The sequence below is a fragment of the Spea bombifrons genome, chromosome 1, assembly GCF_027358695.1.
Source record: "Spea bombifrons isolate aSpeBom1 chromosome 1, aSpeBom1.2.pri, whole genome shotgun sequence".
NCBI lineage: Eukaryota > Metazoa > Chordata > Amphibia > Anura > Pelobatidae > Spea > Spea bombifrons.
In genome coordinates, this window is record NC_071087.1 from 113,842,961 (window position 1) to 113,860,601 (window position 17,641).

A 17,641-nucleotide genomic window follows, 5' to 3' on the forward strand; every position below is an offset into this window, starting at 1 on the left:
ATCTCTGCTCCTAAAAACAAATTGGTCAGGATTAGTAGAGCAAGGGGCATGTAATGTGTCACATTATATTAACTGATTCCAGAGCAGGGGGTCAGTTAGCTGAAAGACGACTCCATAACAGCGCATAGTTAAAAGATTAGTATGCTTGATGTGATCTTATATAAATGGATAGATAAAGGGATTTGGATCTAAGTCTTCATAAACTTGCCACATTTTTTATAAATGTGGCAACCAAGATTCAATGGACTCAGTGCTGGAGATTAATTTATGACAAGTAATTAAATAGCAATCTATAAGAAGAAATAAGGTGATACATTTTATCTCAGTTAATTAATCTGGCCCAGGGTGTCATTGTTTTATATCTCTACTTTATTAAATCATACATTATATCAAAGATGGGCAAAATGTGGTCCTCCAGCTGGTGTTGAGCTACAACTATCTTTTTTCTAACCCTTTGGCAAGCTGAGGATCATCGCAGATAATAGTTCCACAGCAGATGTGAATCCAGTCCTGTGGTAACTGATAGTTGGGATGTTTAAATGTTACCGTACCTCATTTTGAGCATTTTGAAGTTGCAACAGAAGAAAATCTGCCTATGTTTTGGCATTACTGACGTGAAACATACCCAAGTAGCAATGAATATGTTTTTTTAGAGTGTGTTTATTTTACAGAGTGCTCAGAATCTGGATAACTTTATATAAAAATGTTTTACCATGTGTTGAGTTCTAACGTAATCAAGACTAAAATGGCTTACATTGAACCTCTACCAACCTTTCTTTATTTCTCTCCAAGTCTAATTTCTTTTCATCAGTGGCTTCAGAAATCCAAGAGTGCTGTGCTTATTGCAGAATACACAGGGCAATTAACCTTGCAGATTTTTTGTTCAGCCTTTCTTTCTTATTTGTATGAACCAGAAGTGGGAGAGTTAGGGCCCAAGGGCCTTAACACAGACACAGGTTTAGGATTTCTCTCATTAACACTATTGAGAACCATTGACACTGCATGGCAGTGAACAGTGTGCTGAGTATTATCCTGAAATCCCTATTGCCCAAGATAGTGGATTTTACCACCTCTGGTATATAGCAGATGACGTGAAAGGGATTTGAGTTGTGACTTGGTTTTTAAACAACCATGTGGTGGTATATTCCAATTCCCAGGGCGCCAACTGGCACCCACAGAATTTACGCCTAAAATATGTAGTTTTTAAGATATTGTTGTAAAAATTACACCTTCTCCATACTTTCCCTTTACCTGTAAGTCATTTATCTGCTTCAAGTTCTATGCTTGCTGTTCTTTGCTGATTTTTATTTGGTAAAGATACACCCAACGTTTAACTCTTTGGATTCAGTTTTCAACGGCAGTACCATGCAAATGATGCTTTGTCCACCTATGTTATTTATTCATCTGTCGTAACTTCATAGCTTATTGCTTGTCAGTGAATGTGAAATCAAATGTCTCACATTTATTACAAAGATAAGCAACTACTTTTCTGGCATCCGTGTTGGTCATTAAGTGCTGTGATATGTGACCATCCTCGTACTAAACTTCAGGGCGGTTGTAGTCTGCCCCAACGAGAATGTAAGACATTGCCTTTACATACACGGCCGTTCAAAAGTTCGGGGTCCTCCTATCACTCCTGTGTTCCAATGTCACATTGTGTTCGCTAATCCAAGTTTACGTTTAAAAGGCTAATTGATCATTAGGAAAGCCTTTTGCAATTATGTTAGCACAGCTAACATGTCCATGTTATCTATGAAACAGCTAAGTGACCCCAAATTTTTGAATGGGGATGTATATATATGGTATGAAGATGCTAACACATATAACCTACTTGTGATACTCTTTGTGGAACAAATGCATGTTGGCATCACCATTTTTTCTTCCTTACAACAGCCTTGTAGTACATTCACAAATGATCTAAGCATTCTGTTTTTTTGCTTGTATTACCACTGGTAGACAAGAGGCAAACTGTATTAATCTTAAGGTGATGAAATAGTTAAAGGATGACAGCACAGGAGAGATTTTCTCATGAATAAAGGTTGTAAAATCAGGCACACAGGGCGAGAGCCTGTGGGTGGGGTAATGTCGCCTAAATACCCTTTGCCTCACTTCATGTGAAGGATAACATATTCAGCGTGAGGGATACATTACTCATCTGCATGTACACCTTAGTATTACTCATTACAGAAGTGACGTCCGCAGTGACACAGAGGGCCGGCAGGTGGGATTCAACTGCTGCAAAAGTATTAGAAATACAATATGTATATATATATATGACATTATTCATATTTTCAAAATATAGTCTAACTTATTTGCATATGAAGCTTATTGTAATTCTTTAGCACAATTAATATAAAATGAATCCACTTTCTCAGGCAGATGTTTTGTTTTATGATACATTAATATTCATTGTAAAGAGAGTTTTTGTTTGTTTCAACTACTGCAAAACCTCCATTAATTTAATACACTTAGAGACACAACAAGTAACAAAGCAATTCTCACTGCAAATATTAAACAAAATTATTATTATTATTTTTTTGTTAATATTATTTACCGATTCCATCTATAGAAAAGAATTCTGAGGTTCTAAAGATGCGAATCTACATGTTTTTTTCATGTTGGAACAAAATACTCAATAAAACGTATGACTTTCTATCAAAAAACAATTTCCCCAAATTATTAATCAAAATGTGGAATTAAAACATGCTTTTTCAAAGTTTCTGAAATATATTGCGGTTCACAGACTTACTTTAATAATGTTAATGTATTTTAAATAATGTTTGCAGAAGGATGTTAACCTCGGAGATGAATAGTAACTAGACCTTGGGAAATGCTATACCTTGGAGACCTACAGAATCTGAGCTGTAGGTATTCATGTGATGCTCATTTGGTCTTGTAATTACGTGACCTTATATGTTCTGTCTATATTGTGCATATGTATGTATGTATGTATATATATAGATATATACACACAAACATGTGTTTATATGTGTGTGTACGAGTATATGCACACAGCTGCTATTTACACGTGTGTGCATTCAATGATACATTGAATTAGTCAATGTTTGTGATACGTCAGGTGAACAAATGTTTGCATGCGTGGAATGGGTGCAAGAAAGTTAGTTTACCTCTGTATCAATAATCACATTCATACACCTCTTTTTTGTTCTGCCTCAAATTATTTAATATTCGTGAAAGTCTCCATCCCCAGAACTCAACATGATGGTAATTGATTTTTATATGATTTTATTCTTGTTTTATTTTTATTTTTTTTAACGTAAAGTGCTCTTTACTGTTGTTCACAGAGACAAACTATCAAAATATATATCTATATTCTATATGGTATATGTATTTTCAAATAAATAAAACTTCTTGTTGTTATTTACTTATGATTATGTGATTATTCCGTTGTCTTTTTTTATTTATTTATTTATCTGGATAACAGGCTATAGATCAAGACAGGGAGGACACAGGGATGCTTAGGTTCAAAGCTAAGGATCTAAAACTGGATCCGGATCATAAACCAAATGGCAGTTTAGGAAATTATAAGAAATATCTTAAAATTGGTACAGTTATGAGTTCCATAATGTGTTAATTTATGGTTACTATCCTTCCTGATCAGTGACATCTGCTGTTGGCTTAAGAGCAGTGCACCTAATACAAAATGTTCGTGTCTGTGTTTATGATTACGATGAACTATATATGTGTAATATGTACACATACAGACTGTAAATACTTTTTTTGCAAGGTTAATGGATCTATAATTCTGCTTGTCATTTTTATTTTTATCGGTATTGTATCACAATGAAGACTACTTCTGCAAATAGTTTTGACAGATGTGCACAGCTCTCACGCAGGAAGAAATACCTGTTTTTCTGATGTGAGAATAGGTTATCAATCAGCTCTAATTATCCTAGTTATTGTTATTGAAACGATTATTACTTTTTGGGAAGTTATAAATCACTATTTATCCTTAGAATGACATTTTTGATACAGCTATTTATCCGTGTCTAAATTCTTTAAGCCAGGTATACACTATATGTACAAAAGTAGTATGACCCATTTCCACAGCTGTATAAAATCAAGCACCTAGCCATTGCAGTCTGCATTTACAAACCTTTGTGGGGAAAAAATGGGTGAAGAGTTCATCGAATTTAAGCATGACACTAACAATAAGTAAGTTCATGAAATTTCATCCATTCCATGGTCAACTGTAAGGGGTATTATTGGGAAGTGGAAGTGTTTAGAAACAGCAGCAACTCAGCCAAGAAGGAGAAGACCTTGTAAAGTCACAGAGCGGGGTCACCGAGTGTCGAGGCCCATGGAGCGTAAAAGTCTCCAATGCTGTGCTGATTCCATAGCTGAAAAGTTTTAAACTTCCACTGGCATTAATATCAGCACAAAAAAATGTGCGTCAGGAGCTTCATGGAATGGGTTTCCTTGGCCGAGGAGCTGCATGCTAGACTCACTTCATTGAGTACAATGCCAAGCATCTGATAGAGTGGTGTAAAGCACGCCGCCACTGGACTCTGAATCAGTGGAAACGTGTTCTATGGAGTGACAAAAACATTTTGGACAATGCTATGCTTCCAACTTTGTAGGAACAGTTTGGGGAAGGCCCTTTTCTATTCCAGCATTACTGTCCCCAGTGCACAAAGAAAGGTCCATAAAGACATGGTTTGGTGTGGAAGAACTTAACTGAGTCGCACAGAGCCCTGACCTCATCCCCATCCAACACATTTCGGATGAACTGGAACGGACATAGCGAGCCAGACCTTCTCGTCCAACATCAGTTCCTGACATCGCAAATGCTTTACTGGATGAATGGGGAAAACTTCCCACAGAAACACTCCAAAATCTTGTGGAAAACCTTCCCAGAAGAGTGACCGACTACATATTAATGTCTACGTATTCAGAATGCAGTGTCATAGATGTGCCTGCTGGTGTAATGGTCAGGGGTCCCATATTGGTGCATATAGTACCTACAGTACAGTGTATGTTGCGTCCAGCTTTGTATAGCAGAAGATGACTTGTGATTTTCTTTCCCCTTCTTTTCTGTTCTGCTTTGTTACATTTGTTAAACGTTGGTTATGCTGCAATCAACCTGCCACACCTTGTTTTTACAACAACCTCTTGCTTATCCTTTCTATATACAGAGTTCTTGTGTTTTCTTTTAATAGTTTCACATTCAGTACTCTCTATTTTCTTACGCAAAACATATCAAATAACCCCAAGCTGCACCTGTCACCTTGCCATACCAGCATAAGGTGAGGGAATGCTGTCACACCCAAGACATTGCTTTAGGCTTTGACATAAAAATTTTACAAGTGAGAATTCAAGGACGTCAGTATAAGGGAACACTTTAGTGAATTGAGCAAATAACAATAGGTAACCAGAGGAGCAGCTACTCTGTAGTAAATGAAGGAAAGAACATGTTAGACTCCGGAATGCACAGCCAGACAGCTTATACTTAGATACATTTAAGAGTAGCTTGGAGCACCCGTTAGAAGAACACTTGTTATTAGCACTTGATTGATTTGACTGCTTCTTTTTAGTTTTTGTTGGGCTGCAATACAGATTCACCTAAAATGTGGTTGTAGAACTTTGGTCAAGGGATAGCTGTGAAGGCAAAAAGGGGGTAGAGAACCCTTTAGAAGTAAACAAAATTCCCACGTCTCTCACACACGAGTGTAGCTGAATTTGTATTTTCAACTCTATTTTTGTGTGTTTACCAGTGGAATTGCTTGTGGTCTCACCATTCTTTTCCAGTATGGGGCAACAGAATTAGCAATCCAAATGGGCATTTGACCCTAGGCTCCCCCACTGCCTCCACCCACTGTAAGGGGGCAACTGTGTATGAAAATAATTAATTAGGGGGATACTGAGATTGCATAAATCATACAAATTAGCCAACCCAATTAACAACTGTCCAGAAGCTCAAGGGTGCTACAGTGGGATGCTATACAGAACATACCACCATGACAAAATAGTTTTCCATGTGTAAATGCAGCACATAACACGGTTATACAAATAAATTAATCTGCCTGAAAGCTATGTGTTTCACTTGCGTGTTCTGGAAAAAAACAATTTAAAAAATCTATACCTTTCTTTCATGTTCTCATGTACTTTGTCGTTAGTGCTCTTCATCGTCATGCCTGACTGCTGTGAAAACCTTCATGCAGGTGGAAGGCATTCTGAGTTTTCTTCTTTAAAAACATTGTTACAGTTTAAAAATGGTCATTTTGTACACAAAAAGATAGTAATACAGTGAACAATCCAGTAGAACCCACAACCACCATACACAGATGTCCAATGCATACCCAATAAATAATACTTTCTTTTGGTTTGTAGAGAACTTCTCAATATTGAGAAATGGCAGAAAAATGAGAATACACAAACTGCCAGGAAATTCCCTTTTTTATCTTTGAAAGCACCTGTGAAAGGGAATGTTATGATATGGATAGCTTGTTTGCTTTATTATCATATTTTCTAATTCACACCATACTTCTTGCGATCTTGGATTTCAGTATCTTGGTCTTAATTTCATTTAAGTTGTACCGGCCAATAATGGGAAGGAAGCAAGATAGCATCACTGTGATTATGGCCATCATGTAACCCCAGCCAAGAGAACACTCTCCACTTATGTATATGAAGGAGGAGACGCAGATCTGCTTAGCAAACGAAGAGCCGAGACAAAACGGGAACACCAAAAGGCCCAGAATCGTGACAGCAACTGCATAAGACACATAAAGACAACAATGAGTTAGTTGCAGGAGATTATTTGCAGTAAAAAAAATGTACAAAGATAATACAGTATCTAGATTATCCACCATTGCCTACCTCTTGTCTGAAATTGGTATTTATTCATAGATATTTTAACTCAGCCCATCCATGGGTGATAATTATGGTAAGTGGTCTGCTAACTAAAGGGACAATGCATTACTCAACCCACTGTGATTAAATTGCATGATTAAAGAGAGCAGTTGGTTAGTTTGTACCTTATGGCACATACCTGTCTTCACCAAAATATATGGTATTTGTTACGTACCTGCCGCAGTCTGGGCATATCGGGCTGGGGTGCATAATCGTCTCTGGCACAGGCCTGCTGGAATAATGGTCCACGACAAAACCAACACAGCTCCAAAACCCAGCAGCAGCCAACCCGCAAAAAGGATCACTGCTGCAGTCTGAAGGAGAAAGGAATGACATTATTTATTTATTGGTATTATTATTGGTATTATTTTTATTGGTATTATTTTTAATCAATAACTTTGTTTTTAATGAAATCTAATGCAACATCCAATAACAGCAAGATCACTCTGAGCACGGTTTGCAGAAGTCCCATTTTGCTGCAAGGAGGGTTGTGCTGGTCCTACATAATGTATAGGGGAGATGACTATTTAGAATTCCCCAGCCAGCTCAGTCCTTGTAGGAGAAGCTGCTAGCATGGTGAAGTCTTTGATTTGATATGTGTAGCTACCCTGAACAAATTTGGTTAAGTAAATACACTTGGCTATAGCTGATTTATGCTATACGCACAGTTTACGTTTGTTTTATATGTTGTTTGTGATATGTTTAGGCATTTCATGTCCTAAGTGTTCAACAAACATGATAACAGAATCATGGAAACCAGAATCACGGAAACCAGAATCATGGATACCAAGCAGAAAGAACCAGATGCCTCTACTATACAGATGCAGAAATCTTCATTGTGGGCAACCTTTTTTTTTTTTATTAGCGCAGGTTTCTCCCACTATACTCAAAAGCACAAAATGCACATATTTTATTATTTTAAATGCAGTTGTACATGATCAGCCTCCATTAAAACTCACCCTATCAAGCACTATTAAAGGAATTATGTGTGGGAAATGGACAGGGAATATTGCCACACTGATGAGACCCAGTTCTTTCACTTAAGGTCCCTACATTAAAGGGAATGTCCACTTAAAAGTGCCTAATGCAAACTGCAGTTCTTGCCAGTTGGGGCTTTTTGTTGCAGGGTGGCAACGTACTATAAAAGAGCCTTAATGGGTACCTGGGAGAAAACATCAGGGATTTCTTCCAGTGCCTTATAAAAAATGCAGGTCTGGTTGCATGGGGTATTGATAGGTCCTCGGCACTGTACAAAAACACCAAAAGAAACATCACCATTTCTAAACCAAGCTGGTGACATCAGGCTGAATCCTGAGATGAGAGACAAAGTAAGGGAGAGGGTCAGCCAGAGAAATCCCATAAACGATACCATTGGGAAGGTAGTGATCACTGATCCTGATGGTCATTTGTAGCCTGCAAAGTAAAGTGACTATTAGTGGCACACAGGTACATACATTCAACAAAGACATATAAAGTGTAAAAAAGGATCATGTCCACCATTTTATGTAATGAAACTGGCAGTAAGTAATGTATGTGATAAAATACACAAAATTGGTTACAAATCCTGCGATTTTATATTTGCACACCCTTTGATATATTTGGGAAAGGTTTTTAGCAGAAGGTTTATACTAAAAGTAAATGACCAACACCAAGTGAACAATGGGATTTGAGGTTCCAGTATGGTAAAGAGCCGTCAATTTATGCAATAAGTGAGAGAAGGACAGTGGGAAAGAGATTACACCAGATTTAGTAAAGGGTTTACGCTCATGTTGGGATAAATAATGAGTTAAAAACATACATACACATACATTTTGTGGAAAATGCTGTGGGTTGGGTGTACTGCATCAAGTCTGTTTAGAGGTGTTTCTTATTGTATACTGTATATCTGGAAATATAACGTACAATGTAGACAGGGGATGGTCTACACCTTTGTGTTATTGTTACATGCTATTCTGTATTAAATATTGTACAGATTTGTTTCTTTTGATGACCCGCTACACCTAATAAAAAATAAAAGGTTGAACTCTAAAAACATACTAATAGCCCATGTATTTTTGCCCCTGGAACCTTATATTAAGAGTATTTGTTGAAATATGTTAACATTTCAAATAATAATTCCCCATGTACAGTGATGAATCAGCACATACTGGTTAATGAACATTTAGCAACCAACTAGACCAGGGGCGCCCAACGTGCGGCCGCCGGATTTCGAGGTGCGCTGCACGTGAGCAGGGCCAGACTGGCCCCCAGGAGATTCCCCGGTGGGCCGGCCAGTCCGTTGGCCGTCAGACCATCATTCAAAGCGGCCGCACAGCCACTTTTAAGATGTGACATTCAAGGGAGCGGGCTCACAGAAGAGTTTCTCCTGACAGGGAGAGGATCAAAACGTCAGACGACAGCAGGGGTAAAAACACACAAAAAATAGTGGGGGGTTATAGGAAAGTGGACCCATAGTCAAGGGGGGGAGATTCCCTTGGGACAAAAAATAAATAATACAAAAGGGGGATGGCTGGGTTGTGGCATTACAAAATCAATAGGGGGTTGGCTGGGGGTAAAACACATGGCAATGGATGCATTTATAGACAAGAGGGTGGTTGGGAATCACATTAGCCAATCAATACTAAAGGGGGCTGGGCAGGGGCATCAATACACAAGGGGGCAAAAATACAAAAGGGGCAGTTAATGACAAAGCAGCGTAGAAAATACATTTTTTAATGCTTCAGCGTGGCAGAGCCTGTCCTGGTGTGTGTGTGTTTGGGTGTCGGTGTGGCAGAGTCTGTCCTGGTGAGTGTGTATGTTTGGGTGCCGGTGTGACTGAGCCTGTCCTGGTGTGTGTGTGTTTGGTGTGTCGGTGTGGCAGAGCCTGTCCTGGTGTGTTTGGGTGTCGGTGTGGCAAGCCTGTCCTGGTGTGTGTGTTTGGCAGTCGGTGTGGTAGAGCCTGTCCTGGTGTGTGTGTTTGGGTGTCAGTGTGGCAGAGCCTGTCTTGGCGTTTGTTTGGCTGTCGGTGTGGCAGAGCCTGTCCTGGTGTGTGTTTAGGTGTTTGGGTGTCAGTGTGGCAGAGCCAGCCTTGGTGTGTGTGTGTTTGGTGTGTCAGTGTGGCAGAGTCTGTCCTGATGTGTGTGTGTGTGTTTGGGTGTTGGTGGGGCAGAACATGTCCTGGTTTGTGTGTTTGGGTGTCAGTGTGGCAGATCCTGTCCTGATGTGTGTTTGTGCTTGGGTGTTGGTGGGGCAGAGCCTGTCCTGGTGTGTGTTTGGGTGTCAGTGTGGCAGAGCCTGTCCTGGTGTGTGTGTGTTTGGGTGTCGTGTGGCAGAGCCTGTCCTGGTGTGTGTGTGTTTGGGTGTTGGTGTGGTAGAGCCTGTCCTGGTGTATGTGTGTTTGGGTGTCAGGGCCTGTCCTGGTGTGTTTTTTAGGGTGTCGGTGTGGCAGAGCCTGTCCTGGTGTGTGTGTGTGTTATAAAAGTTGATCAAAAAAACTTTTCCACTTCTTTTTTCATTATTGCCAAATTAATCCTGTATTTATATGCATTATAAAGCTAAAAGGCCATATTTTCTCTCAATGAAAAATGAGTGTGGCCCACGCAGAAAAAAAACTTGGACTAGACCATACCTGTCACCTACTAAGCATTCATCTTCATGGTGTGTGCATCAATCCAATTACCGGTACAGCAATATGAACAGATGGAGTTATGCTGAATTATCAATATATCCATCCCTGGATATCATGTTTTTTTCTAATTTTACATTACACACATCACTTGGTAACTCTATCTTGGTACGTCACTCCTACAACTCTAGACCTCTGAATCCCCTCTGATTACACCTTCTCTCCTGCCTGTTTCTGTAGCTTACTGATTTCAAAGGTTCATTTTTAATGTTAAAGACTAGCTATGACATATCAGTGGCAACATTATGCCCTTTTACCATATGCTGGTTTAATCAAAATTATGTATACCAAAACACCATCTAAACTGTAACTTTTATTGGTATGCTATAATAGTTCTATATAATAACGAGTATTAGATATATTAATTACTTATATCTAGGTAATATCTAAACAAATCCCCAAAAATATTAGTTTATGATTGAGGGAGTAGTAGAAATATGTAAATAGAATGTATAATAAAGTTATATTTTGAAATGGTGTTATAGTATACATATAGATATGATTCAATTACCCTTTTCTCCAGTAGGTGGCGTCATTGTCAGTGTTTAATCAAGATTCACCTTTACCGCTTTGATGTACTCAACATGTGCTAGTATGTAACAAAAAACTATAATTGAAATAAAGAAATATACATTTTATGCAAATGCTGAACAATGACCCAATTTATATACCACAACATCCTCTGATTACGGTAATACACATACATATTTTTTTATGTTCTAGAGGGCCACATCCATCACTTACATATTACCCCTATAGTGTACTATTTGTATACTACTGGGGTTTGGGGCAGTGAGGGGGGTTTCATTTATAATGGTTTAGTAGCTCAAATGGATGGTGGGGCAGTTTTAAAAAAATATCTATTTTTATGTTTTGCCATTTCTTAAAATAGTTTATTATTTTATATTATTATTCTCACCAGGGCCGGCCCAAGTCAAAATGCCGCCTGGGGCGAATTTTAAAATGCCGCCCCCCCCCTTATCTACCATTCCTCTCCCTCCGTCCCTGCTGCCCCCCTTGTACTTACCTTTCAGCAGTCCTGCCGCGAATCTCCCTGTTCGGTCGGTGCCGGCTTGTAATGCTGAGCGCCGGAAATCTTTACAAGCCGGAACCGAGACCGAACAGGGAGACTCGTCGCAGAGGAGAGAGAGAGGGGCGCTGAGCGGGTACTGACAGCTTGGTAAGCGAAAACCACTCGGCGCTCCTTTCTCTCTCTTTCGCTTTACAAAAAAAAGGGCTTGGGGCGGCAAAGTGCCGCCTGGAGCGGTTGCCTCACTCGGCTCCATCAGACTGGCCCTGATTCTCACTGTTCTTAGTGCAATATGTCTAAATATCCCATTAGGGATGTCTATTATAGCTCATGGATGCCAGTGAGGTCACAATGACATCACTGAGCTCCCTATATAGTTTACTTATTTTCCTTTTTATTTATATTTCATTTTTTCACTTTTTCCATTACATGGAAGAGGGAGAAATTTTGTTTCTCACTCTCTTCCCTCTCATCTTACCTTCGTTGATCACACTGTAATCAGTAAGCAGGACTCCATAGTCAATGTGTGTGATCAGCCAGCAGGGGAGGCAATCAGAGATCTCAGCAGAGTCTGTACAGACAGTCCTTATGGCAGGTGCCAACATTGACACATTCCTTAACTGATGGGGCATCAAGTGATGGGGCATTCCTGTTGTAATGGTGTACCAACACTCTTGCTGAGCACCATTACACACAGTCTGTCAACAGGAAGCCAACAATGCTGGCTTCTGCTGACAGAGGAGAGTCCAGGTTGTCATTAGACAGTGGCAGGGCTGCCTCACCTTTTATGGACGTACCTGTATGGCAATGGGGTAGTGAATGGGTTAAGTGCTAACATATTGTTCAGCACTGCAGAGTTTAATATGAGGTGGTTAATCAATACATAACAAAGATACACATACAGATAGTTAAATACCATGCGTGTCGGCTTGTGTCCCTTTTTACATAAAGTTCCTGGCAAGGATAATAGGCTTCTGAGTTTACAGAGGCAAATACTCGTCGTACTTCATTGATTCGCTTAGTATTCGCTTAGTATTGGTATTCAGTTAATTTCAGTGCACCTCTTTACTGCTGTTCTTGCCTAGGCTCAATGATTGCTACTTGGGGATTAGTCAAGGAGGTGAATCATAGGCCGTGTATATTCAGCTACAGTTAACACCAATTAAGGTTTGGGTTGTTTGTTGAATCAAGCCCAGAACTTCTTTAGGGAGAGATTTGTATTTGTTTACCGGCAATCCAATTGTATAGGGATAAGGAAGCTGCAAGAATGATTTTCAAGAACATTTCCTGATGCATTGTAACGGAGGTAGATATTTACATTAGATTGCAGAATGCCCTTTATAGCTGGCTAAGGCAATGTTTTCCATTCAATCTCTGTTCCAGAGAAAGTTCACATGACCATGATAATTTGCAGTGGTATTGAATGCACAATACTAATAATGTCTCAATAGACATTCCTCAGGCTTCCAGAGGCCAGAGCTCTATCATTGGCATCTGATGCTAACTACTGAATGCAAATATAACCTTATAGGGGTAAAGTCATTTTCCCGAAACTACCTAGAGCTTGATGATGGTCAATTTTCAATGAGTTGGAGATACTTAGTTAAAATTTTTAGCAGCCAACAATTCACGCGGCGTTTCTCACAGTGTATACATTCAAAACAAGAAAATCAGGCTAAGACACACTTAGGTAAAGAAGCCAATGAAATCGGTTCAGTTTCCTGAACTCTTGTAAATGCTAAGCTACATTACTATATATACAGCACTATAATAGAGAGATCATTAAATCACGCATGGCCATACGCGAGAACATTCCAGGATAGGCTACCTAGAGTTCTCCCTTTTCTGTGGGAGTGGCTTTGTGTAGAGGCGGGGCTAGTTGTGGATAAGGGTGGAGCTGGCTCCAGACAGCCTTAAATGGAAGTAGGCGGGACGTATGCAGGAAGTGGGTGACCAAACATGGTCCCTGTCCAGAGAAAGAATAAACTGACCAGGAGGCTCCAGGTCAAACATGGAAAGTTCAAGAGTGTGTATTTGGGAAAGGGAAGTAAGTGTTTCCACTTCCATTATATACACATAATGTGGGTTGTTAAAACATACACATTGCTTTTTCTAAAACTGTAATCATTATTGCATGCTTTAAATTTAGTGCACTATGCTGTAAAATATAGGATTTGGGAAAATTGGCAGATCGAGTTTAAGTAGCTGACCAGCCTAGTATGTGAGAGACACTCAGATCAGCACAGAGATTAGTGAATAAACACTCAAAAATATAACAAACACGTAAAAAGCACAGGGATATAGACCAAGATGTACTGAAACAAACAATAGGGAGAGGACAACAACAATTAAAAATTACAGTCCTATGCAGACATCGTGTTTGTTGATGCAAAAATTATATTATATAAGCTTATATTAGCTTTAAGAATGCCCGTTCAGTCAAGGAAATGAAAATGTGAAAGTGAGTTAACAAATGATTCTTTTGGGATTAAACAACAATGGGACATTTTCCCTTTAGTGCGATGTAAGAGGTTTGATTCAGAAGCTTTTTTGACAAGCATTTTACCAGGGACAAAATCACTTCCGCATGATTACTTTGAGTACTTTAGGGCATATATTGTTACATTTACAAAAAATATCTGCTCAAAAAGGAACAAACAGGATACAAAGTATATAATCATAAAGCGAGTAAATCATTTGTTTTTATACTGTCATATAATGTAAAGAATGATGCTGACCATGAATGTAATGTGATGTTACACTTGAACAGGAAAGTACTACTGAGTTGACTAGGTCTTTATATTAAGTGATCTCCATGCGTGATTTCCCCATGCTTCATTTTCCCATGTATCGCCTGCAGAGGCGGCATCTATCAGAAGTGGGTAGAGGCTAATAGAGAGGGAATTAAAACACATATGAGACAGGCATAAAACTATTCTGAATCTTTGAAGACCAAAGACTATCGAGTCTATACATCCAAAAAATGGGCAGACGAGATGGGCTTAATGATTCTTATCTGCCAACAAATTCTATGTTTCTATGTTAATTGGAGGGATAGTTGTCTAAATTGCGCTTGGAAGAAGCACTGCATATTGTTTGTACTCAATAACCCATAACTAAGTGTATACTTTATAAATCACAAAAAGTACAATATTTCTATGGAAGAATGTCTTTAAACTTATCAATGCAGCAATACATAATTATGGTGCAATGCCAAGTAGGTTTTTATATATATATATATATATATATATATATATATATATATATATACACACATATATGTACACAATTGGGAGCTAGGTGTTTCTTTCTATGATTTGGTTTTCGGGTTTGAGTTAAAATAAAGCGCTGTTTTGCAACAAGCTGGTGTTCCCGACTCTGATTGCCCTAGAGGACTGTGCTTAGGACCCCTAAATGTGACATGTATGGCCCTCATGCAACAGGGTTTGTCACCTATGGTGGAGAATGCGGGTAAAGCACTGCTATGGTCTGTGGGCAAAAAGAAACACCTGGCTCCCAATTGGAGCCCTCTCTAACTGTACGATGCTGGCCCAGACTGACCAGCCTAATCACCCACTAACTCAACCTCTCAGCCAGACCCAGCTAAGCCAGGCAATGGAAAACCGACCCCAGTCAGCACACACACAGGTCCATGCAGGTATTGCCTCACTTGGCTCAGGAATGGTCTTCTTGTTCAGGGCCTCTCCTTGCCCTGGGAGCTCAGGGAACTTCCTCTTCACCCAACAGTCTCTCTGAGTATCAGGCTCCAGGGGTTTTTAATGCCCGGCACCTGTGCCTGATGCCAGCCCACAGGAATCCCACACCGGATCCTGCAGACGTCTAGCCTCATGGAAAAGCCGGCATGGAATTTCCACAGAATGGGGGAACGGAGCATTGGCCCACCCTGCTCACCATTTGCTCCACCCCAGGGACCCATATGTATAATCTGCATAGCAGCTGTACCCAGATGCCATGCCAATCAACTCCCTGGGGTTCACAGTCTCACAATATAGATTATATATATATATAGATATATATACATATATATATATCTATATATATATATATATATACACACACACACACATCTATGGGTTGGGTTGCTACGGAAAACTAGTAGAGAAATGCATTTAGCAACTTCCTTACATCTGTACACTGCCTTCAGTAATTTGCAATTAAGGGTAAAGTTCTATTGAACTGATCCCCCACAGATCATAAAATCTGTGGATTTACACTGCAATGTACATACAAACTGGATGAATAGTAAACACCAGTGTTAGACAAACATATTCAAATATCTAATCCATAAAATATGATAAACCTGTGAAGACATTTAGCATTCAGTACATTTACTATACAAACCCAGATGGTGTAATCTGTCTCCAAGAATAGATAGGGCTTGCCTTACCTGGTGAACATTTCAAGCAAATGCTTATGGCTCACTTATGAAAGAAAACAACTTCTAAATGAAAAGATATATCAGAGCAGCCTAATTCTTTAGGTATTAACGACATCTTTGGGCTGCCTGTGCATAGGTAACTGATATCTCCCTAACCAACTTACCTTCAGCAGTGGATCAATCTTAAACATGCCTTAATTCTGAGTGAAGCTGTTTCCTTTCTCTCTTCTATTATTCTCCCTCTTGTTGTATGCAGAGAAATATTACATCTGATGGGGAACTCCGGTAGCACACTTCATACTATTCTCCTCTGTTATCATTGTTGACTTTTCTTTCCTTTTTTCCTTTCTGTTTGTTTTTGGAATTGGTGAAACAGGTAAAAGACCTTCAAGTGGCTACATCTGGTTCTTCCAATGTCAACGCAATGACTTTGTTCCAGTGTATGATTCATATACAGATATGTTGAATGTATTATGATAGTTCGATACTTCCTTGACTCCCTGTGATTCTGCCAAATGCTTATGGATTCACTTATGGACTAGCTATAGTATGTTAAGCCATTCCATGAACCAAATCAAATTAAACAAAAGTATGTGGACACCCCTCCTGATGATTGAATTTAGGTTTTCAGCGGCACACATTGCTAACAGGTGTATAAAATCAAGGACATAGGCAGCCATCTCCATAGACAAACAATGGTAAAACATTGGTAGTAGAATAGGTGGTACTAAAGAGTTACTTTAAGAGTTGCATTGTTATAGGATGCCAGTCAATCCATTAAATTTCTGCCCTTCTATATTTCCCCCCCTGGTCACTGTAAGTGCTGTTATTGTGAACTCTAAGAATAATAACAGCTCGCCTTAAACAGCAGACAACTGTTGTGGAGTGGAAAATAGGTGGGGAGTGGGCTCGGGTAAACACCGCTCCAGAGACCCTTGGATATGGCACATCACCAGGAGAGTACATAGAATAAGGATGATGCAGATTCTGAGCATAATTACTGTTCGCTATATTCTATATTTTGTTAAATGCTTTCTAAACAAATCTGGTACTTTGCTTACTCTGTTAATTAGTGTATCACTCATAAATCCTTAAATTGCTTACTCTTATTAAACAATTACTTTGGGGAGATATGTGTCTCTTGGACAAATATGTAGTGGAACCAGCTGTATGTATACAATAAAAGGCAACTTTGTGGCAGAAAAGCATCTTAGATTTCCTTAAGAATCTGGTATGAAATGTTTTTTCAGAGTGCTTTAGTGTTCGGATAACTTTATTTCACTTGAATGGCCTCCCGTCACCCCACACGCACACACTCTCTATCCCTCTCATTATGTGTATTGAGTCCAAAAATGCAGACAACTTTATACATACCACAACAGTTAGCCAAGTGTGCTTGGAAATAGTGTGGGTGATTTTATTGTGCCAGGTTGACAACTTGACTCATTTTTTTCCTTATAGGCACAAGCATTAGCGTATTTATCTTCAGTGCTGCCCTACTCCTAATTACGAGGAGTGCCGCCAGCTGCCCTCTCTGCACCACCATCCTTGCTGCTGAGCCTTTTAAGGATGCATGGCACCAGGTGGAAAGAAACCAACGTAGCACAGCCCTCCATAGGGTTAATGGATCAGTTAGGTCACTCAAAAAGAAATGGACTCTGCTACGCTTAACCGG

At 39.4% G+C, this 17,641-nt stretch overlaps 1 protein-coding gene across 2 annotated transcripts; it reads right to left on the reverse strand.

Moving 5' to 3' along the window:
* Positions 1–6,217: 6,217 nt before the first annotated feature.
* On the reverse strand, positions 6,218–16,250 carry LHFPL7 (LHFPL tetraspan subfamily member 7). Of its 2 annotated transcripts, none has more exons than XM_053457201.1 (4): positions 16,131–16,250; positions 8,036–8,286; positions 7,049–7,187; positions 6,218–6,733 (listed from the first exon to the last, which is right to left on the reverse strand). In XM_053457201.1, exons 2-4 carry the CDS (start codon positions 8,243–8,245, stop codon positions 6,495–6,497), a joined length of 588 nt encoding a protein of 195 aa, XP_053313176.1. In that variant the 5' UTR covers positions 8,246–8,286; positions 16,131–16,250; the 3' UTR covers positions 6,218–6,494. The 2 variants fall into 2 exon arrangements, with proteins under 2 accessions (XP_053313176.1, XP_053313183.1); XM_053457208.1 differs by having other exon boundaries at positions 8,036–8,184; positions 16,131–16,223.
* Positions 16,251–17,641: the final 1,391 nt, after the last annotated feature.